Source organism: Sminthopsis crassicaudata, chromosome 4 (genome assembly GCF_048593235.1).
Source record: "Sminthopsis crassicaudata isolate SCR6 chromosome 4, ASM4859323v1, whole genome shotgun sequence".
In the NCBI taxonomy this organism is placed as follows: Eukaryota; Metazoa; Chordata; class Mammalia; order Dasyuromorphia; family Dasyuridae; genus Sminthopsis; species Sminthopsis crassicaudata.
The window spans coordinates 30451352-30474577 of NC_133620.1; the positions used below are offsets into that span (position 1 = coordinate 30451352).

The window sequence follows — 23226 nt, forward strand, 5'->3', positions numbered from 1 at the left end:
CTTATGGATATATTTTATATGGCCTCAAAGCCAAAAGACCCAGAGGAGTCCTGGTGGCAAACACCTGACTACCAAAGCCAATACGCTGGGCACAGCCTTTGACCCAGGCGCCCCACTCTTGGGCCTGGGTACAGAAAAGCCCTTCTTGTGGAGATGCCCATCCACGGAGGAATGACCAGATCAGTTGTGGTACAGGAATATCACTGGAAGAAAAGGGTCCCTGTGAAAACCCCAGAGAAGCACCGCGTCAGCGCCAGGCTTCGTACTAGATCCCAGGGAGCACACAGCTGCTGGCCGCTCTAGGTGGAGGCATGGAAAGGCAGCCAGCTGTGAGTGAGGAGTCGGAACCCCTGGGCCGGGCATATTTCAAAAGCACATACAAATGGAAGGCAAGGAAGCCTTAGAGGGAAAGCCCTATAATGCCCCAATGTCTCCTCTGAGCTTACATCCTTTTTGAGCAGAGTGGGAAAAAATGTCCTGTAGATATCTCAAACTCATCATGTTTGGCAAGCAGAACTGGCTAGCCTTTCACCCAGGTTCCCCTCCAGATAGCTTTAAATAATACCTCAAAACAAATTTTGGAGCAGCGCTATCAACCAAAGGATGGGGGGAAATGATTTTATAACGCAGGTCAGCAGGAAAGGGATGTAGCACCGGGGAGAAAGTAGAACACAGTCCAGCATAGGTAACACTTTGCAAGCCAGCAGGCTCTGGGGGCAACTGAACTAGCAGTAGTAGCTTCTGAGGCTCTGAGCTCACAGACAGCAAGGGGGTCGGATGGCTGATGAGGAGATTACAGGATCCCTTCACTAACACCAGGTGCAGGGCTCCAGGGCATCCTCCATATTCTGATCTGGGTCATACATAGTCCTGAGTGTGTCTATGGGTGACATTCTCGCCAGTGTCCCAAGGTGAGGAGCACTAGCACACCACAGCTTGCAGAAGCAAGAGAACAGGGAACTGGTCACAGTTCCATGGCAGAAAAGATCATACAAAAACATACAGACCAGCAAAGTGGTACACACATCCCTCCTTATATCACATCATCTTGGAAGAACTGAAAACTTACAGTCCCCAGAACTAGCACTGAAAGTAGCTTCACAAAAAACCTTAGAGCTTGGGACAGTGCCCTTTATACCAACTAAAGTTAAAAGTCAAGAAATAGAAAAGAAAAATAAGCAAACAACAAAAATAGAATCTGGCCATAGAAAGTTAGTAACAGGGAAAATCAAAACACAAATTCAGAAGAGAACAAAGTTAGTCAGAGGCAAAACTGTTTCACACAAATCCTCAAAGAAAAATATGAACTGCCTTAAATTCAAAGACAATGCTAAAAGAGCTCCAAAAGGATTTTTGAAATCAAATAAGAAAGGAAAAGGAAAAACTGGGAAAAGAGTGAGAAAATTATGAAAAAAGAATCAACATCCAAAGAAAATCCCAATAGGCTTTAGCCAGAAAAATAACTATGGAGAATGAATGTAAATCAACACATGCTATTTTCACTTCTTTTTTCTTTCTTTTTAAATCTTTCTCATGGTTTTTTCTTTTGCTCTGATTTTTCTCTCCCAGCATGATGCATAAAGCAATGTGTATTAAAAATAAATAAATTGGAAAAAAAATCAACAGTTTGGTAAAAGAGGTGCCAAAAAAAATACTGCATGTATATATATGAAAATATAAATGCTGGGGGGAAAAACAAAAACAAAAAAACATCTTAAAAAACAAAATAGAGAAAGGCTTGGAGAGACTTGCATGAACTGATGCTGAGTGAAATGAGCAGAACCAGGAGATCACTATACACTTCAACAACAATACTGTATGAGGATGTATTCTGATGGAAGTGGATATCTTCAACATAAAGAAGATCCAACTCACTTCCAGCTGATCAATAATGGACAGAAACAACCACACCCAGAGAAGGAACAGTGGGAAGTGAATGTAAATTGTTAGCACTACTGTCTATCTACCCAGGTTACTTATACCTTCGGAATCTAATACTTAACGTGCAACAAGAAAATTGGATTTACACACATATATTGTATCTAGGTTATACTGTAACACATGTAAAATGTATGGGATTGCCTGTCATCTAGGGGAGGGAGGGGAAAATCTGGAAAAATGAATACCAGGGATAATGTTAAAAAAAAATTACTCATGCATATATACTGCCAAAAAAATTTATAATTATAAAATTAATAATAAAAAAAAGATTAGGGATGGGGAAGGAACCAATTTATTTTTTTTAATTAACATATTTAACTCCAATTACACATTAAAACACGTTTAAAGTTTTGAATTTAAAATTTTAAATTTCATTTCTCTCTCCTCATCCTTCTCCCCACCCTGAGATAGTAAGCAATCAGATATAGGTTATACATATGCAATCATGTAAAACATTGGCAGGGACCAATTTAAAGCTAGATGATTGGTATTAATCTCACAAATGAGGATTTATAAGTTAGAACAAGGGGTTTTAGAATCTGATCAGTGTCCTTTAAATCAACTGTTCTCAAACTTTTGTTCTCTCTATTAAAAATTATTGAGCATCTGTCAAAAAAAAATCAAAATAGGTCAAATAATAAAAAGGCACCCCCCCAAAAAAAAAAGAGAATTGGCCAAATGGAAAAATGTGTACAAAATTCACTGAAGAAAAGAATACCTTAAAAAGTATAATTGGCTAAATGAAAAAAGAAATACAAAAGCTCACTAAAGAAAATAACTCCTAAAAAATTAGAATTGAGCAAGTGGAAATTAATGACTCCATGGGACATCAACAAGTAATAAAACAGGGGCAGCTAGGTGGCGCAGTGGATAGAGCACCAGCCTTGAATTCAGGAGGACCTTGAGTTCAAATCTCAGACACTTAACACTTCCTAGCTGTGTAACCCTGGGCAAGTCACTTAACCCCAGCCTCAGGAAAAACAAACAAACAAACAAAAACAAGTAATAAAACAAAATCAAAGGAATGAAAACATAGGGAAAAAAATATGAAATGCCTCACTGGAAAAACAATTGACCTGGAAAATAGATCCAACAGGCATAATTTTTAAATTATTGGACTAACATGGTTAAAAAAAAAAAAAAGATGCTGGACATCACCTTTCAAGAAATTATCATGGAAAATTGCCCTGATACTCTAGAACCAAGGATAACATAGAAATTAAAAGAATCCACTGATCCTCTCTTTCAGGAGGAATGTTACTCCCAGGAATGTTACAGTCAAATTCCAGAGCTCCCAGATCAAGAAGAAAATACTGTCTGCAGTCAAAAAAGAAAACAGTTCGATTATCATGAAGACACAGTCAGAATAACACAAGATTTGGCAAGTTAAGGAGCTAGGATTAAAATCAAGAATCACCTCCCAGCAAAACTGAGCATAATTCTTCAGGCGGGGAAAATGGACATTCAATAAAATAGGAAATTTCCAAGAATTCCTGATGAAAAGAGCAAAGCTGAATAGAAAATTTAACTTTCAAATACAAGACTCAATAGAAGCATAAAAAAGCAAATAGGAAAGAGAATTAATAAGGGATTCAATAAAGTAAAATTGTTTACATTCTTACTTAGGATGATGATACTTGTAACTCCTAACTACCCTGATAATAAGAAAGTTCTTAGGAGTATACATAGGCAAAGGAATGGATATGAATTGAATGTGATGGAATGAAAACTATAAAAATAAAATTAAGAGGTGAGAAGGGGAAAGGAAAAGACAGAATGAGGTAAATAATTTTACATAAAAGAGGTGTGAAAGAGCTTTTACAGTGGAGAGAAGATGGGGGAGGTTGTAGGAGCACTTGAACCTTGGAACTGGCTCAGAGAGGAAAATAACATACATTCATTTTGGTACAAAATCTGTCTTCCCGTGTAGGAAAGAGGGGAAAGGGATAAGAGAAGGGGGAGAAAGTGATAGAAGGGAGGGCAGATTAGGGAATGTACTAATCAGAAGTAAAACACTTTTAAAAGGGAGAATAAAAGGAGTAGGATAAACAAAGGGGAAATAGTAACTGCATGTTAGACTTAGTTATCACTGTACAATATTGCTGTTACTGTGTACAGTGTTCTCCTGGTTCTGCATAGTATTTTATTTTTAAAATATATCACAACTTGTTCAATTCCCCATTTCAAAAGATATCCCCTCATTTTTTCTTTCTTTTTTTTTTTTACACCACAAAAAGCTACTATAAATATCCTACATGTTTCCTACATATTTTCACAATGATCCAAGACATTTCCAAAAGAGTTGTAATGAATATATAGAGAACTGACCCTAATTTATAGGAAACCAAACCATTCTCCAATTAATAAATGGTCAAGGGACATGAACAGACAATTCTCAGATGATGAAATTGAAACTATTTCCACTCATATGAAAGTGTTCCAAATCACTACTGATCAGAGAAATGCAAATTAAGACAACTCTGAGATACCACTACACACCTGTCAGATTGGCTAAGATGACAGGAACAAATAAGGATGAATGTTGGAGGGGATGTGGGAAAACTGGGCTACAGATGCATTGTTGGTGGAGTTGTGAAAGAATCCAGCCATTCTGGAGAGCAATTTGGAACTATGCCCAAAAAGTTATCAAACTGTGCATACCCTTTGACCCAGCATTGCTGTTATTAGGATTATATCCCAAAGAAATACTAAAGAGCGGAAAGGGACCTGTATGTGCCAAAATGTTTGTGGCAGCTCTTTTTGTTGTAGCTAGAAACTGGAAGTTGAATGGATGTCCATCAATTGGAGAATGGTTGGGTAAATGATGATATATGAAGGTTATGGAATATTATTGCTCTGTAAGAAATGACCAGCAGGAGGAATACAGAGAGGCTTGGAGAGACTTACATCAACTGTTGCTGAGTGAAATGAGCAGAACCAGAAGATCACTGTACACTTCAACAACAATACTGTATGAGGATGTATTCTGATGGAAGTGGAAATCTTCAACATAAAGAAGATCCAACTCACTTCCAGTTGATCAATGATGGACAGAAATAACTATACCCAGAGAAGGAACACTGGGAAGTGAATGTAAATTGTTAGCACTACTGTCTATCGACCCAGGTTACTTATACCTTCGGAAGCTAATAATTAATGTGCAACAAAAAAATGGTATTTACACACATATATTGTATCTAGGTTATATTGTAACACATGTAAAATGTATGGGATTGCCTGTCATCTAGGGGAGGGAGTGGATAATTTGGAAAAATGAATAAAAAAAATAAAATAAAAAACAAAACAAAACAAAAACAAAACAAAAAAAAACAAAAACAAAAAACAAGAGTGGTAATGAAAACTGTTATCTCCCTGCGGAGGAAAAACTGATAGAATCTGAATGCAGATCAAAATATACTTTCTTTTTCTTTTTTACTTTTCTTTTCTTTTCTTGGGAGAGGAAGTTTGGCCTGTCTTCTTTCAAAATGCAACTAATGTGGAAATGTGTTTTGTATAACCACATGTATAACATCAAATCAATTACCTTTTTATGAAGAGGACAGGGAGAAAGAGACGGTAGGAGACAATTTAGAACTCAAAATTTTTAAAAATGAATGTTAAAAATTGTTTTTACTTATATTTAGGAAAAAAGAAAATATTAAATAAAGAAAAGTACTACCATCCTTTCAAAATCCCTTGGCATTTATCTTGGACTCTCACCCCTCAGATCCAATCAGTTGCCAAAACTTGATCTTTCTCGATCCCTTCACCAATCACACTACTAACCATAATCTTTGTTCAGAGTCTCCTCACCTCTTGCCTCGTAATTCATTTCCCTGACTTATCTTTCCCCACTCCAGGCTCCCTCCACACTATTGCCAAAGAAGCCCAGACCTTTGTCACTCCCCTACAAAACGAACCCCAGTGGCTCCCTCCTGTCTCTAGAAGCAACATGAACTGCTTAGGTTGGCCTTTCAGTCCCTTCACAGCCTTGCCCTGACTTGTCGTGCCAGCCTCGTTACGCCCGACTGCCTCCTTGACATGACCCTGTGATCCAGTCCAACTGGCTTTCTCCATGTTCCTCCCATACGGCCGTCTCCCTTCCTTTGCCCCGGATGATCCCCGTCCTTGAAATGCACAGCCTCCTCACCTCTGCTTCCCTCTCTTTCTTTCTGGACCCATCTACCTTACCCATACCCTGCCAAGGGCAATCACGCCTTGATTGTCTCCACTGCCAGGTGTCCTTTCTTCCGAATTAACTCTCTATTATATGCTGTATATACTGATGTATAGTGTCTACAATCACCAAGCAAAGGGATTGCTTTACTTACTGTCATTGTGCCCTCAGCACAAAGTGGGTACTTAATAATATTGATGGATCTTTCAGGGCCATTGCTCAATAAGCCAAAGTCCAGATGTGGCAGCTCCTTGGTCCTATTTTTTATAGAAACCTTTGCAGATTTTCCTCTTTTGGTGTCACCCTGACATGACCTCAGAATGACTATGCTTAATTGTGCCTCTTGCCAAGCTTTCTTGAAACTGGTTTTTTTTTTTTTTTTTTTTTTTGGCCCCACACTGCCTTCATGGGATTTTATGAAACACCACTGATCCAACGTCCTTCCCAGAAGATTCTCTGAGTTGGGACTGCCTGCTACTACCGTTCTCTCTCACATTAGCAAGAGTTCTTTTGGTCTTTGTTATAGCCAATTGCTTCACATTGACCAAAATTCTACATAAAACTGTTATACTTAGGGGGAATGTCCTCTCTTCAGTTCATTTTCCATTTTTTAGTGTTAATAACCTCATTTCTATAGGTCAGATTGGAGTTGTTTTACTTGTGTACCTCACTTTTCATTTTTCTTATTCTAGTTTCGTATTAATTTATAAGGGCCGCTAGTTGGAGCAGTGGATATAGAGCTGGGTCTGGAGTCAGGAAGACCTGAATTCAAATATGACCTCAGACACTTCCTAGTTGTGTGACCCTGGAAAAGTCACTTAACTCTGTTTGCCTTGGTTTCCTCATCTGTAAATGGAGCTGAAGAAAGAAATGGCTAATCATTCCAGTACATTTGCCAAGACAACCCCATACAGAGTCATGAACAATCAGACACAATTGAAATGTCTAACCAATTAATTTTTAACTCTGCTCTAACAAATCAGTTATCCATCTACACACACACACACACACACACACACACACACACACACACACACACACACACACACACACACACAAAAAAAACACAACAACCCAGATTCAGCAATGACTCAAGTCAGAAATTATGTGGGAGCTCATCTGACAAAATACAACCAATTTCATGGTATTATTTGGTATTGTTTTCACAGATTGAAATAGAATAAATTTAGTTCCTTTCACATCCAGTGTTTACGTCTTCTTTTTTCCTTCCTTCTTTCTTTCTTTTTGCTCAGGCAATTCGGGTTAAATGACTTCCTAGCTAGAAGTGTTAGTGTCTGAGGTCACATTTGCACTCAAGTCTTCCTGACTTCAAGTACTTTATCCACTGTGCCACCTAGCTGCCCCTGCATCTTTTTTCAAAGAAATTTTCACCCCATTTGGATGGGAGACTACTATTCTCTCATTCATTGTTGATGAACCACATTTTCTGCCATTTCTTCTTGTCTTCATCTATACTGACCTTTGTATTGAAGTTATCAAAGGGCACATAGTTCTTCACAAACATTCTCTGACCTCTTCATCCTCTGCAACAGATGTTGATGTAAACACAAACAATCTTCCTGGTGGCCTTTTCACAATAGTTTTAATATATAATGCAACAGAAGATGACTAAGTATGCCCCGAAAATGCTTCTTGCTTTCGTAGGCCCAAAAAAAACGCAGCTCCACCAAGAGCTATTTGACTTTGCAACCTGCGATCTTGTTTTATGCTTTAATTATGGTCAGGATTGAGAACATTCAGTTCTTCCAGGGTTCAGTCTCCTTGTTTGCCCTCCAACAAGGACCTACCTCACAGTCATGGCTATGTTACAGCTTAGAGATGGTCTGAGTACACTGGAATGACTGTTTCACAGTGGCCATGGCCAAATGACTCACCTCCAGGTGGCTGGCCTACTGATGATGTCTCCCTGTATTAGCCTGGAGGAGCTGAGGAAAGCAGCCAGAGGCCAATATAAATGAATATAATATTTAAAGGGCAATTACACCCTAATTAGTTGTAACGACTGCCTTGGTTCCACAGATCCAACAATGAAACACACCTTCTTCCACCCTGGAGAGCCAAAAGGGATACTGAATATGCAGTGTGGTCCATGCTCAGGTGTGGACACTTTAGCTGCTGGTTTTGTATAACAATTTTGCTTCATTACAATAAGATGGCGAGGGTGAGGCCGAGGGGAAATGAGTATCATGTAAAAAATAGGATGTACCCACAACTTCCTGAGGCTGCTCCTTCCACTCTAGATAACTCCAGTGTTTATGTAATTTTTCTTGATATTCATCCTAACTTTGGTTTATTTGAAGCTCCCCACCACCACTCCACCATGACTCCCGGTTCTGATGTCAGGAGCCAAGCAGACAAAGTCTAGATCTTCCTCCAAAGGATAGCTATAAGTACTTGAGAACTAAATCTCCTGAGTTCTCCTTCAAATAACCCACACACAGCAGAGACATTTGCCGTCCTAGCTATCTGTAGTACCCAGGACATCATTCTCCGCGTGGGCTCTGATCTCCTTATCTCTGGAAGGCAGGCCACTCTATGCAATGCTAGATTCAATTCACTTTTGTAGCAGCCACATGATGCTGCTGAATCCCTCAGATCCTTTCTCAGGTATAGTTGCCTGCCCATTATTTCCCCATATTCTCTTTAGGAAGTTGATTTTTTGAACCCAAAGGTAAGATAAAACATAATTTCCCTCTTCTGATTTTCCAACTTTTTAGATTCAATCCAAGGTTTCTGCCTATTAAGACCTTTTTGGATCTGTTTTAGCATTTGATAAGCATGCCACATAAAGCCTTTTCTAAATCACTGATGTTACAGAACAAGGAGTCAAATCCAGATCTCAGAGACATTCCACTAATGCCTTCCTTCAAAATTCTTAAGACCTGAGCAATGCTACATGAGATCTTTCCTCTCCTGGTACATCTTATGTGCCAGGGCTTGGCAAGAAGTGTCTGAGTTGGCTATTTTCTATTTCCTTATGTGTTCATACTGGTTTTTGTAGCACAAAGTAAGTTTATGGACAAACTTCTTTTTGCTTTTGCATCTCCAGTGGAGACTCTAGGTCCTGGCACACAGTAGGTGCTTACTCAATGCTTGAATCTCTACCACTGAATCACGAATGACTACTCTAAGCCTGGACATTTAGTCAGCTCTGAACCCATCCCATCATACTGTTTTGAAAATGAAGGAAAAAATTTTCCAAAGCCATAGGAAATTCTACCCACCAGCACTCCCTGATTTTCCTCCAGTGACTCTGTCATGGCTGGTGTAGACTGCTGCTAGCACCCGGGAAAGATGACTTTTCCCAACCCTGTCACTAAACAAAGCTCACAATGGATTCCAGAATTTTAGCTAAGAATCAAAGGCAAGGTGGCCACCCCAGAGATTCCACACTTTTTTTCTTTCCTGATATGTGTTCTTCACCCTTTTGCTGCCCTTTTCCTGATTCCCATGATAGGGCTCAGCCATCCCCACAAGATGTCATTCTCCTGGGCCAGGTGACTTGAATACCTCCAAGGCAGCTCCAAGTTTGGATCCTAGTGCTCTGAAGCACCCTCTCCATCAGTTACTGTCTTCTTGGCCCTAATAGCCATCCAAGTCCGTCCTTCCTTGAGCTCCTTCCTTCCCCCAAGGGAGCTAAACATGCTCCTTTTGTCAAGCTTTGTTTCCCTCAACGGCCTTGGCTCATCCCGAGTGCTGACTTTACTTTCATGTTATCAAGGTCCTTTGCACACAGTGAGCACAATAAGCTCATTCATCCTTTGGCATAGTCATCCTTTGTTACCTGCCCTTACTCCCCTTTCTGTGCATTGTAGGGGGAAAGCTGGGCATCCACACCCGATCTTCCCTGCTGGAATTGTTTCCCTTTGTGTCCTCAGACTCTGCTCTTTTAGTATCTTTCTTGTTCCTGGACTGACATCCTCTGAACCATTTTGCTCCATGGGATCCTACCCATCATTTCACTGAACCCATTGCAATCTGCTCTCCCCAATTTACATGCACCTCTCCTATATCACAAACTCTAGAAAAGCGCAATTACTTACTCCCAAAGTCCTCATCATTTCAATTCCTGGCAAGGAATCAGATCGGCTGAACATTGGGCTTGGAGTAGGCCTGATCTGAGTTTGAAGCCTGCATCAGGTGAATCCCTGGGCAAGTCAATCCACCTCCATCAACCTCAGTTTCCTTATCTGTAACAGGGGAATAATAACAGCACCTACCTCCCAGGATGGTCATGAGGATCTAATAACATCTATAACACACTTTGCAAACCTTAGAGTACTATGTAAATGTTTGCTGTTATTATCAGCTATTGACCAAAGCAAAATTCCTAATTCTTGTTTTTTTGATTTTTGAAAGAGGAAATCACTGAGGCAAGCCATTCATGCATCCACAAATACTTAACAAGTGCCTGCAGTGTGCCGGCACCAGGCTCAGCAAAAAGGAAGCGAAGACAAAAAACTATCCTTTCTCCAATCTTGAGCTTTGGAACAGCTTGAGAGGCAGGACAGAAGATCGCTTACAAGGATTTGGTCTCTAAGAGATGTCAACAATTAACAGATGGCACACATAAGACCAAAGCCATTTCCCAAATGGTAAACGGTCAAAGGATATGATGAACAATCATTTCTCTAGAGAAGAATTGCAAACTGCTCCCAATCACTTAAAAGGATGATCCAAATCACTAATGGTAAGAGACATGAAAATCAAAACAACCCCGAGGCTTTGGTTCATACCCAGTAAACTGGCAAAGATGACACAAAACGGGGAAAGTCAGGCTGGAAGAGATGCAGGAAGAAAGGCATAGTGGGGCACTCTTGGTGGAGCTGTGAGAATCTGTTTGGCCGTTTTGGAAAGCAATCTGAAATCATGCAAACAAAACGATCCCAAACTTTCACTACTGGGCTTCTGTCCCAAGAATAAATAGAGAATTCTCAGAGATGCCAAAGTCTTTACAGCAGCACTTTTTGTGATGGTAAAGAAGTAGATGCTCATCATTGAGGAATGGCTAAATTCATGGTTGCACATACAGAAAGCAGAGTCAAGAAACAACAGACTGTAACGATGATGCCATAAAATGGAAAGAACCAGCTACCACGTCAAAGTGAATGTGGCAGAGAGCAAGTGTGGCTTGAAGGAAAAGAGACATGAGAAAAGACTCTAGAGAGTTGGGGCCACAAGTGTGGTACATGTACATATTTGCGAGACTGTTAACATGCTGGTTAGGTATGCTAATGTTTTCTTTTTCTTTTTGTCATTAAAAATATTATTTGTATGGCAGGAGAGTGCCATGCAAAAAAAAAAAAAAAAAAAAAAAAAAAAAAAAAAACAGACATCAATAAAAACATTTCAAAATTTAAAAAAGGGGAGAGAGCAAGTACCTTAAGTCTACTTCACTTGGGGAATCTCCCTCTACTTCTCCTGCATTTCCCTTAAAACTCAGACCAGGTATTGCTTCTTACATAAAGCCCTTCTAGATCCCCCAGAAACAAGGGGAAAAAATCCCAACAACTCTGCTATTGAGAAGTAGCCTCAGAGCTGGAAGGAGCTGGGTTCAAGTGCCACCTCTGGCCTGCTAGATGAGGGACCCCATGGTTTTCTGAGAAAAAGTTGCCAAGACCACGACAACTTTCCTCATCTGGGAGTTCCATGTGCCAAGGACATCAGTTCCTGTCTCTGTTCCTCCACATGTCCATGTTGTTTTGCTAGACGGTATGCCCTATGTTAAGCGGGACCTGGCATGTAGCAGGAACCCAATGCCCACTGGCTGCGGTCTTCTACACCATCTTTTTTCTGAGGTATCTTAAGCTGGGCCCTGGGCAAAGCAAGTCCTGCCAAGAATCACATCATGGCTGAATTGCAGGCCCGGCCTTGAAGTCTCAGGATATCTGACAAGAGTCTGGGGCAAAGACCAAACGAGACGGTGAAAGGCCCTGCAGACGTGTCCCATAAATGCTGCTGAGAAACACACCCACAGCCCCTTCAGGGCCAAGGGGAAGTGACAACCCCCCCCCCCCCCGCAACTGGAGATAGAGAATGAGTTGAGGAAGGGATGGGGGAAAAGGCCCTCGTGTCCTTTGCCCAGGGCAGGGCTGCCCAGAAAACTGCGGCCGGGAGGCACCCTTTGTGCTGGCACTGGAAGCCAGCTCACAGTCAACAGTGTCCCATCCCAACCCAATGGCTCCTGTCCCCACTCTGGCCGAGGATACAGGTCTCTTCAGGGAGACAGGGGCCTCCTATTTCTGGTCCCTTCCAGGAGCATCTATGACGTGGGGGATCCCCTGGCCCTGAACTTCTTTATTGTATCCATGGCTGGCCTGCCTGATTGTGAAAACCTCCTGGGAACTCCACAACTGCGACCCCAACCTAGCACAGGCTCCAATCTGGGTAAGGGAGAGGGGGAGGCACAAGAAAGCCTCGGTAGGGTCCCAGCTATGTCAAGTCTGCCTATGAACAGGTGTGAGGGGCACATCCAGCAAGCTTGGGGCCTGAAACCCCTTCTCTCTGCCCAGGCCCCCATCCCTTTTTCCCTGACTCCTGCCACAGCCTCCTGACTGGCCCCTGACTCTGAGCTCTCCCCTCTCCAATCCTTCCTTCACTCACATCCCCAGCCCTCCCCTCCTCAAAAACTGTCTATGTCTCTCTCATCTGGCCTAGGATCTCAGAGGCCACAGGACAAAGCCACAAACCCCAGGCTAGCTCTGCACCCAGCACTCCCAATGACATCCCCTAGAACCTGACAACCTGAGCCTGTCTGCAGGTTCTGAGTGGCCGTCCTCCACCTTTCAGAAGGCCCCAATGCTGGGGCAGAGAGTGCTCTCCACCTGCCTCCCCTAGGCCCCAACCAAGCAGGAAGAAGGGGCCCAGCCCCCTCCCTGGGACTGTCTCAAATTCAGCCCCCATCCTGGATTCCACCCCCTTTCTCCTGGTGCAGGCCACTTTTTACATCCTCCTTCCAGATAGAACCAGACCAGACAGGCCCAGCTGGTACCGCCATGCCTTCCCCAGCCAGGCTCCGGCCCAACTGCCCTCTCAGAGCTCTGCTTCCAAATAGGCAGGACCAGCAGGGGGCGCCCCCTTCCCTGGAGCCTGGCAGGAACCACCTGCTCCCTGGGCCCTGCCTTGCCCTGAGCCCTTGGTGCACCCCCTTCCTCCAGGGAGAAGCCACGGATTTACAATCCACGTGCTCCAAGCCCTGGCTGCATCAGCTCCTCGGCAGAAAACAAAGTCTGGTCTAGCCCTGGGCCCCTGGCCCAGCCACAGCTGACTGCTAATGAGGATTTGCTGAATGGGACCCAGTGACGTAACCTTGGAGCTCTGGAGCTGTGCCCATCCTGCCTTCTCCCGTCGGCCTGGAGTCTAGCAGAGCTCAGGGCCCAGGCTGGGGCAAACTCCCTCTTCTGGAGGCCTCTTTGCTAGTTCTTGGTTTCTCACCCAAATCTCTTTCCCAAAAATTTCCCAGAAATGACAATCTTGTCTAGGCTGCCCTAAGTGGAAAGCGATTTTCCCAGCAGGTGGGGCTTGGGGGGGGGGAGGGCTGGCGGCGTTTCCCTGGGATGGGCCAAGAGCAGCCATCCCACAAGGCCCTGTGCTTGGATTTTAGAGGGATCCGGAGAGCTCCCAACGACTCAGAGCTGACCTCACTTGGCTAATGGGCATTTTGAAGCTCCCTGGTGGGTCCTTTAGTCGGGGTCCCCTCAGTTTTAGGAGGCACACAACTCAGAACAAGGAGCATCCTCCGGGTCTAGTACTAGTGGGGGCCACATGCTAGCCTAGGGAAGGGCTAAGGACCGGGAGGGCTCAGGCCCAGGGACAAGGCCTCAGAGGGACCCAGGAAAGAAGAAAGAGTGGCAACGATAACTTACGGGGGTGGTGGAGCCAGGCGGGATATAGAAGAGGGGAACCCCACTCTTGGTGCTGTCAGGAAGGGTGAAATGCTCTGGGACGGAGGAGAAAGCCTGCAGGTGCGCCAGCATCTGGTCTGTCTGGTTAATGCTACAACGGGAGCAAAAGAGTGAGCCATTTTCCCCCCAAACCACAGACAGGGTGCCTCGCTACATGTGCCGCAGGAGGGGTGCCTGGAGGCCAAGTACCGCCCTGACCTCACCCTGACACCCCCAGTCTCTCTCCCCCCAAGAAGCAAGCTTGACTGCCCCTGCAGAGCCATGCCCAGATAGACCTTGAGGTTACTTTGTTTGACTGGAACAGCTCCCCTCAAAGATCCCCAGGAAGTCTTAGCTGCCACATCCAATGGTCTTTTCTCCACCCTTGCTCTCTTTAACCTCTGTGAACTCTGACCTCACTGGTCACTCTCTCCAGGTTTTCAGACCACCCCCACCCCATTCTCCCCCTCCCTCTCTGACCACTCCTTCTCCATCCCCTTTGCTGGATCCTCCCCAGATCCTGCCCTCTAACCTTGGGGGTCCCTCTGCCCTCGGCCCCCTCCTCTTCTCTTTCTGTACTACTTCGCCCAGAGATCCCATCAGCTCCTGGGCATCGAGCGGCCATCTCTATGCTGGTGACTCTCAAATCTACGTCTCCTGCCCCAGCTCTGCTGACCTTTGCTCTTGCCAACTGCCTTTCAGAAATCTCAGACTAGATGTCCAGAGAACATTGACACTTGCACGTCCCAAACATCTGCCTCCTCTTACCACCGAGAGCCAGAACCAGGCTCCTAACCGCCCGGCTCAGTACCTCAGAGCCTCCTGACCCCCCCCCCCCCATCCCCAAGCTCGGCTGAGCTGTTGCCAAAGCCTGAGGTTTCTCCTCCAATGGCCCCCTTCCCTCCTCTGATGCAGCCCTTCCTCCCCTCGCAGACACGTAGACTCCTGCAACAGACCGAGACCTCAGGACCCCCTTTACTGCAATCTCTGCTGCTGAATGAGCTCCCTAAAGTGCAGGGCCATGCACCCCCCCCCCACCCCAGGGTTCCCTTCTAATGTGAAATGTTCTATTTAGCATTCATGGCCCTGCACAGCCCAGCCCCTTCACACCCTTCCCCCTCTTTTCTTTACTCTCCCACATATACACCAGTCTCCTCATTACCCCTCTACCTCCCAGCCCCAGCCCTGGCTATACCTCCCCACCTCCTTCATCGCCTCCCCGGAAAGCTTTTCCCAGCCCTTTCGACTCTAGCCTTGGGCTCTTTTCCACACAGCCTGGAGAGCCTGGTCTGGCCCCCCCCTCAGACTGCCCGCTGTCACCTCTGAATCCCTTGGTGCAGAGCCAGCACACGGCAGCGCAGCACCTCGAGTGTTCTAGACTGCTTGAGTACCGATCAGTAATGGGCAGCTGTTAGACGGAGGGTTGGGCCGGGGAGCCCAGGGGCCGCCCGGAGCTCACCTCTGCAGAGTGTTCCAGAAGCGGCGGATAACGTGGGTGCGGTACAGGGAGCGGATGGGCTGCCGCAGGGCGCAGGACACGTCATGCAGGATGTCGTAGCCTCCCTCCATGGTCACCTCCACCCAAGTTCCTCGAGAACCCGCACAGTCCAAGGGCCAGGGGGCTAGGGCCACATACTCGATCCTCATGTTGTGTTTCCACAGTAGCACCAGCTTCACTTCCAAGTGGGAGCCCCCTTTGGGGAGCGGAGCATAATCAGGGGCAAGGACCGGGGGCTCCCCAAGCCCCAGCTCGGGCCTGAAGCCCTTCCCTGACCCACACCGCCCCCGTGTGGCAGGACTCCCACCTTTGGTGAGGGTGACCTCACGGACACTGTAGCCCTCCCTCAGTCGCACAGACACAGTGCTGACCAGGTCAGCGGGCACCTCCTTCTCCGCGTGCTTCTTCCGTCGCAGCGCCAGGGCGGGGTTGGTGCTCGCTGACACCAGATGTTCATTAAACAGACGGTGCTGGGAGCCTGGGGAAGGGATAGGGCAGGGAGTCAGGGCTGGGGCTTCCCCCGAGCCATCCCCTCCCCCCAAGCCTTGCCTGTGCCCCCCTCACCACAATAATATTCGGGGTTCAGGGCATCTCCACTGTGCAGGAAGGAGTAGAGGAGAAATGCTCGGTGGTACACAGAGAGCCCCAGGTTGCCAGGCTCAGGTTCAGGACACGTGGAGAGGTAGGAACCAAAGGTGGCCATGGCCATGAACTTCATTAGCTCCACATTAGGCACATGACCAAAGCTGCAGTCATAGGAGTACACTCCCCCTACCTGGGAGAAGCAGGAGTCAAGCTTTAGGGGGAAACCTGAGGGCAAGGGCCACGAAACCCACCCCAAACCCCCACCGATGGAGTAGGATGCTTTGGGAAGTGTCGATCCTGAGGCTGGAAGCCACTTGCAGAGAATGATGCCCACAGAGGGGAGCGAGCTCCAGGAGTGCTGGCTGGCAGGAGCGCCTTCAATCTCCTGAGCCAGGTCAACCCTGCCCGCCTCTGCCAGCCCCCCAACCACTTACCTGCACAAAGGAACATGCCACGGTGCCGCTTCGGAGCTGATTCAACAGTGTCTCACAAACTGCGACGTCCGGAACGCTGGTCACTCCATCAGTGATCACAATAATACCTGGGGAGGGGGGTAAGGAATCCTAGTCTTGGTCATGGCTTTTGTGTAACTTCTTACTGAGAACGTGCTTGCAGTTATCTGATGGAGTGTCAGGAAATATCGGAAGGGAAAGGCACCTCCCGGTGCACTGATTGATAAGTTTTCCTTATTGCTGACCTATGTTTGCTTTGGAAACCTGATCAGTTCTGAGTAAGTGCAGTCATCCTAGAAGAATGAAGAGGTGGTCTCCATGCTGGGCCTCTCAACATGGAGCTCCCTGCACCCAGAGGCTGCCTTGGCTCAAGAGTCACACATCAAATGAGAACAATTAGCATAGTGCCACCCTTGTTCTCAGCCTATAAAAACCCCTTAGTGGAAGGGGATTCTGAGAATCTCATCCTCGAAGGGAAGCCTTGCTTGGGATTTTTTCCTACTCCAAGAGAGCCTAAACGGCCATGACTGGTGTTTCTCTCAACCAAGAAATTCAGAGGTTGGTGCTTCCTTGGAGTCATTATGACAGGTTGTATATTATGTTACCTTGATAGTCACAGCAGCCACTGTATTTGTTAGTTGTGTCTTACTTTTATGCTATAAGTTTCCTCCTTCCTTTTTTTTCCCCCCTGAGGCTGTGGTCAAGTGACTTGCCCAGGGTCACACAGCTAGGAAGTGTTAAATGTCTGAGACCAGATTTGAACTCGGGTCCTCCTGAATTCAAGGCTGGTGCTCTATCCACTGCACCACCCAGCTGCCCCAGTTTCCTCCTTCCTTATGTCTTGTTTGAATTCTGAGCAGGAACACGCTTGTATCCACCCCCCTTTAAATCTGTGCCAGTTGAATGTGAATTCTGAACCTAGATTAATCTTATGAGGAGACATCAGAGTTAGGCCCCTCGAGTGGCGGGGTCGAGGCCCCCAGCTGAGCAGCAGAGCCCCTGAGCCCAGAGCAGCCCACTGACCCACAAGCCTTTACTGCTGTCTCCAGGCTATGCCCCACAGGCAGGAAGACGCTTCCACCACATCTCCAGTCCCATCCTTTGGCATCCCACCTCCTCCAATGCCCACTAACCAGCACTGGAGTTAGACGGCAGAAGCTGAAGAGCTAGAATGCCTTGGCGGATCATACTGACGAGGCCGATGTCAGCTGTCACCATGGAAACCCCTGTTGAGCCAGGTGGCCGGTCCTGGCTCAAATGGGATGCATCCACCTAAGCCCAGGCCACCAAGAGACAATGTTACCGTTCTTGCCTTTTGTCTGGCAGCCCAGTCCCACCTGACCAAGCCCACAATCCAGAGTCGTCTCCCCACCCCCATTCATGTGGGCACTATGCGGGCACAGACGGGCCTGGCCTGTGGTAATGTGCCTGACTTGTACCCTAGGGCCACAGGAACCCTGTCTGTGCCCCAGAGGCACACAATTGGCCAGCCATACCCACATACCTGGCTGCGGGGCTCATACTGTTGCTGAAGGGTGGCAGCCACCTTGTTCTCAAAGACACAGAGTTGGGCATACACCTGCTGCAGGAAGGTCTCTCGCCGAGAAGGCTCCAAGAGATAGCCCTGAACCAACACCTGACAGAAAGGAAGGGGACTCAGAAAGGCCTTAGGACAACACGTGCATCGCCTGGAAATCCTCCCCCTTGAGAACAGCTATCACTAAACACATGTAGCTCTGTCTGCTGCTCCTCCTAGGACGGGGAAGTCCAGGCTTCCCATCTCTCCCCCACACTGCTTGCCTTCCTCTGGACTCTCCCCAGCTCATGCGTGTCCTTACTGAAATGGAACCCAAAAGACACCAGAATAGCCTCCAGGACAGCAAAGTAGTGGCTGTGGTCTGAGTATTTGATCTCAACTGAGGAACAGCTAAATTCAAATCTGGCCTCGGATGCTTCCTAGCTTTCTAACCCATTTTCCTGTCCTCACCTATAAAACAGGGATCATAATGGCCTCGGCCTCTGCCTCCAGGGTGGTTGTGAGGATCAAATGAGATTTGTAAAAGAGCACATGCTACATGTTCTATAATGCTCAAATGCTTCTTTTTTGGGGGGGGAGAAAAGGGTGTTGTAAAGAGACAGGAAGGAAGTAGAGGGAATGCTCAGAAACCTGGACTGGAATTCCCTTCCTGACATTTAATAGCATCAGATGATCCTGAAGGGACCATAAGCAAGTATCTTCACCACTCTAAGCCTCATTTTCCCCAGGTAAAATGGGGACAACAAAGCTCAGAACCCATCACTCACAAGGTGGCAGTAAGTCTCAAGAGATTGCCCATGCTAATGTGTAATCCAAGTCATTTATTCCAGTCACTCTTGTGTGTGCTGTGTGCTGGGGTCCCTAGAACTGAGATATCTGCCCTTCCTCACTCCTCACCTAGGAACTTGGATTTATGTTGGGCACAGATACAATGAAAGTCAAGCTTATCACACAGTTAAGTTGTGCAAAATAAATCCTTTTATTCTGAACTTGGCCCCAAATACAATGAGTCTTTGGACATACAAAGGAGAAGGACAAAAGGATTGTCAGTGAAACTGTGACTCTCTCTAAAGACTCCGGTATAGACTTTCCATCTCCCCATTATGCCATAACTCTTGGAGGACAAGAACTGTGGGACTGGGTCCTAGTCCCCAGTGTCTGACATCCAGAAGGTCCTTGGTAAATGCCTGTGGAGTGACTGCCAACAAAAGGCAAAGGATTTGAAAGAAAAAAGCAGGTCTGGGAAGTGAGCAGCTGATTAAGAAGATAATGGGATTTCAATTCACTACTCCAGGCCAAGGATAGAGAACACTTAAAAGGCCAGTCCTTATCAATCCAGGCAAAAGGGTTTTAAAATGAAAAGGAAAGAGGGAGGAAAGGGGCCATCTTTTTCTATCCACCAACCAAAATATTGATAATCAAGGTGATGGTGAGCTATCTACAGAAAATCTAAAATAAATAATGTTGCAGGATTCTGGTTTTTGATCCACTTTGCTTTCTACTTGTCTTATGACAAGTTCATGCTATTCATAGTCAGTTATGATTACTACCTGCGTATTTACGTTCATCCTATTCTTCTCCCTGTTTGTTCTTTCCTTTCACTCTTTCCCTTCTCACCAGTGTTTTGCTTCTGTCTAACACCTTCCCTTGATCTATCCTTCCTTCTGTTAGTACCCTTCCCTTCCTGCCTTATTGAATCTCCTCCCCCCGATTCCCTATTGGGTAAAACAGATTCTTACTAATGAGATTAAGATTCAAACAAAGTCCACCTTCCCATCTTCACCTTCACCATAATAGGTCTTTCATGCCTCTACATGAAATTATTTGTACTATTCTATTTCTTCCTTCTACACCCAGCATATTCCTTCCTTTTTTCTTAATTTTTAAAATATTTTTCACTCAGATTCACCTTATACCCATACCTCTATGTATATTCCTACTAGCTAGACCTATTAGCAGTATATTTTTAAGAATTTTAAGCATCATTTTTCTACGTAGAGATATAGTTTGGCTCTACTGAATTCCTCATTTCCTTTTCCTTTGTTTTACCTCTATGTATTCCTCTTGGGACTTGATGTTGGAGGTCAAAATTTTAGTTTAGCTCTGGCCTTCTCCTTATGAAAGCTTGAAACCCTATTTTCCCCCTTTTCCCCCCTTAATGTATAATGCTTAATTTTGCCAGTAGTTTGAGTTCCTTTGACTTCTGGAATATCATATTCCAAGACCCCTGATCCTTTAATGTTTTAGCTGCCAAGTCCTGTGTAATCCTGATTGTGGCTCTCTGATATTTGAGTGGTTTCTGACCTTTTGCAGTATTTTTTCCAAGACCTGATAGGTCTGTGAAATTTGGCTATGATTTTTTTTGGAGTTTTTATTTAGGGATGATGGGTAAACTTTTTTCAATGCCTAATTTGCCCTCAGGTTCTTGATAATTTCTTGGAAGATGCTGTCCAGATCCTCCTTTTGATTATAGCCTTCAAATAGCCCAAAGACTCTGGAGTTGTCTCTCCTAATCTAATTTTATATCTCATTTTCCAGAATGTCAATTCTGGTTTTTAAGCAGTTGATTTCTTTTTCCAAACTGTTGACTTTTTCATAATTCTCTTAAATGACTCATTTCTTTTCCCAATTTTTCTTCTGTTATAAGATTTTCAAACTCCTTTTTGAGCTCTTCCGTGAGTTCTTTCTAGGCTTGAGACCATTTTCCATTTATTTTAGGGGTTTTATTCATAAGAGTTTTGATGTTGTCATCCTCTTTGGAATTTGTGTCTTGATTTTCCAAGCTTTCCCGCTCCCAGCTCTTGGCTGCTGTGCCCCCACAATGGATCTCCTCTGGGCCCAGGTCCGGCCCTGCTCTTGGGGCTCTCCATCTCCATATGACCGTGTCTGCTCAGGCTCCGCTGGGCATCTCCCTTCTGGGAAGCGTGGCTCGCCCCTCAGGCGGCCTCTTCTCCGCTCCCTATTTGCTGTCCTCGATGGCCTCGCCGGCTCCTCTGCACAGACAACCCCAGGTTCCATCTCTTTTGGGTTCCAGACCCGGGTCCCACCTGCATGCTCTTGAGTGTGATCTGTGTCGCTGCCACCACCGGCCATTCTCGCTGATTCTCCCGGGCCACCAGCCTCTCCTACTTGGTCACTCACACCCTCAACAGTCCTCGACTCCCTAAGGCCCACCAGTAGCCAGGCTGTGTCGATGCCCCCTCGGCATTCCCCACGTACATCTCCCCCCCACCCCAGCCCCTGCCACCGGCCCCTCACGGGCACAACATGTGCGTAGTGAACCTGGCATTCACCAGTCTCCCCTTTGGGTTCCCTCTCCATTCACCCTCCCCCACCTTGGTCAAGGCTCAGCACACTGTCAGCCCTGGAGCTTCCCCCATGGCAAGTGCTTCGAAGCCCATCTCAGGCTGGTCTGGCCCCCCCCCAAACTATCCCCTGGAAGCCTTCGCCACCCACTTTCCACCTCCAGGTCTTTGCCCAGGCTGTGATAGAAGTTCTCCCAGGGCAGTCGCAAGGAGGGCTCACTCTCTTACTGGATCAGAACCAGTCCATCAGGCAGAGGGTAATCCGGTTCAGATCCAGCCGGGTCAAACCCTCCGGCCCTCAGACTGCCCTCTTCCGAAGGAGTCACAGCGGGGATGCCCAGCCTGGAGGGGATGGTCCCGGCAGCGAGGGGACCGTGGCACTCTGGAGGGCTTCTCACCCCGGGACGTGCCCCAGGCCCTCGGAGGGCACATGCGCCCGCGTACCTGGTGGGACTGCAGGCCAATGATGGACGAGTACGCCTGGATGGTGACGTAGATCTCAGGCTGAAAGGTGACAGCGGAGCCGGGGACTCGGAAGGGCCTGAGCAGTCCCTCCAGGCACCGGGACAAGGCCCGGAATACCTCGTCAAAGAGGATCTCTCCCGTGGAGTCGTCCTGGGGAAGGGAAAGTCACAGGAGTGGGGGCAGGGACTGTCAATGCTCGGGGGAGGGTGACTGACAGGGCATATCGTGGGGGGGGGGGGGAAAGGGAGGGGGCTGCCAGTGACAGGAGGGGGCAGGGCGCATCCGTGGGGGGGGGGAACAGGGAGGGGGCTGCCAGTGACAGGAGGGGGCAGGGCGCATCTGTGTGTGTGTGTGGGGAAACAGGGAGGGGGCTGCCAGTGACAGGAGGGGGCAGGGCACATCTGTGGGGGGGGGGGGAAACAGGGAGGGGGCTGCCAGTGACAGGAGGGGGCAGGGCGCATCCGTGTGTGTGTGGGGGGGGGGGACAGGGAGGGGGCTGCCAGTGACAGGAGGGGGCAGGGCGCATCTGTGTGTGTGTGTGGGGGGGGGGAAACAGGGAGGGGGCTGCCAGTGACAGGAGGGGGCAGGGCGCATCCGTGTGTGTGTGGGGGGGGGGGGGGGGGGAAACAGGGAGGGGGCTGCCAGTGACAGGAGGGGGCAGGGCGCATCTGTGTGTGTGTGGGGGGAAACAGGGAGGGGGCTGCCAGTGACAGGAGGGGGCAGGGCACATCTGTGTGTGTGTGTGGGGAAACAGGGAGGGGGCTGCCAGTGACAGGAGGGGGCAGGGCGCATCTGTGTGTGTGTGTGGGGAAACAGGGAGGGGGCTGCCAGTGACAGGAGGGGGCAGGGCACATCTGTGTGGGGGGGGAAACAGGGAGGGGGCTGCCAGTGACAGGAGGGGGCAGGGCGCATCCGTGGGGGGGGGGAACAGGGAGGGGGCTGCCAGTGACAGGAGGGGGCAGGGCGCATCCGTGTGTGTGTGGGGGGGGGGGGGAAAACAGGGAGGGGGCTGCCAGTGACAGGAGGGGGCAGGGTGCATCCGTGTGGGGGGGGGGGGGGTTGCCGTCTGTGCCTATGGAGGGAGGGGCGGGGCAGCCGTGCCCCGGGGGCAGGACTGGGAGAGGCGGCTCACCACAATGCCCGTAGAGGGGCTCAGGTCTAGCTCGATGACGAAGCGGTAGCGCCATGCCAGGAAGGTGACGCGCGTGGACGGCACCAGCAGCAGGGCCCGGCCCGGGGGCGCCAGGGGCTCATCGGGCTGCCAGCCCGGGGGAAGGACGCTGAGCACGGCCAGCTCAGGCTCGGAGCGCTGCTGCAGAGGTCAGGGTCGGGGGTCAGGGGGCACCGCGGGGGCCGCCCCAC

At 47.5% G+C, this 23226-nt stretch overlaps 1 protein-coding gene across 3 annotated transcripts in view; it reads right to left on the bottom strand.

Moving 5' to 3' along the window:
- Positions 1-23226, bottom strand: part of SZT2 (SZT2 subunit of KICSTOR complex) — a 66878-nt gene that overhangs the window by 43201 nt on the left and 451 nt on the right. For 2 of the 3 annotated variants that reach the window (XM_074266181.1, XM_074266179.1), the window contains exons 3-11: positions 22997-23176; positions 21844-22014; positions 18062-18193; positions 17691-17829; positions 16540-16646; positions 16085-16295; positions 15828-15998; positions 15482-15716; positions 14005-14134 (exon numbers count right to left, since the gene is read on the bottom strand). In XM_074266181.1, coding sequence (XP_074122282.1) covers positions 14005-14134; positions 15482-15716; positions 15828-15998; positions 16085-16295; positions 16540-16646; positions 17691-17829; positions 18062-18193; positions 21844-22014; positions 22997-23176 — 1476 coding nt within the window. The remainder of the gene's footprint in view (positions 1-14004; positions 14135-15481; positions 15717-15827; positions 15999-16084; positions 16296-16539; positions 16647-17690; positions 17830-18061; positions 18194-21843; positions 22015-22996; positions 23177-23226) is intronic. The other variant, XM_074266182.1, reaches the window with a different exon arrangement.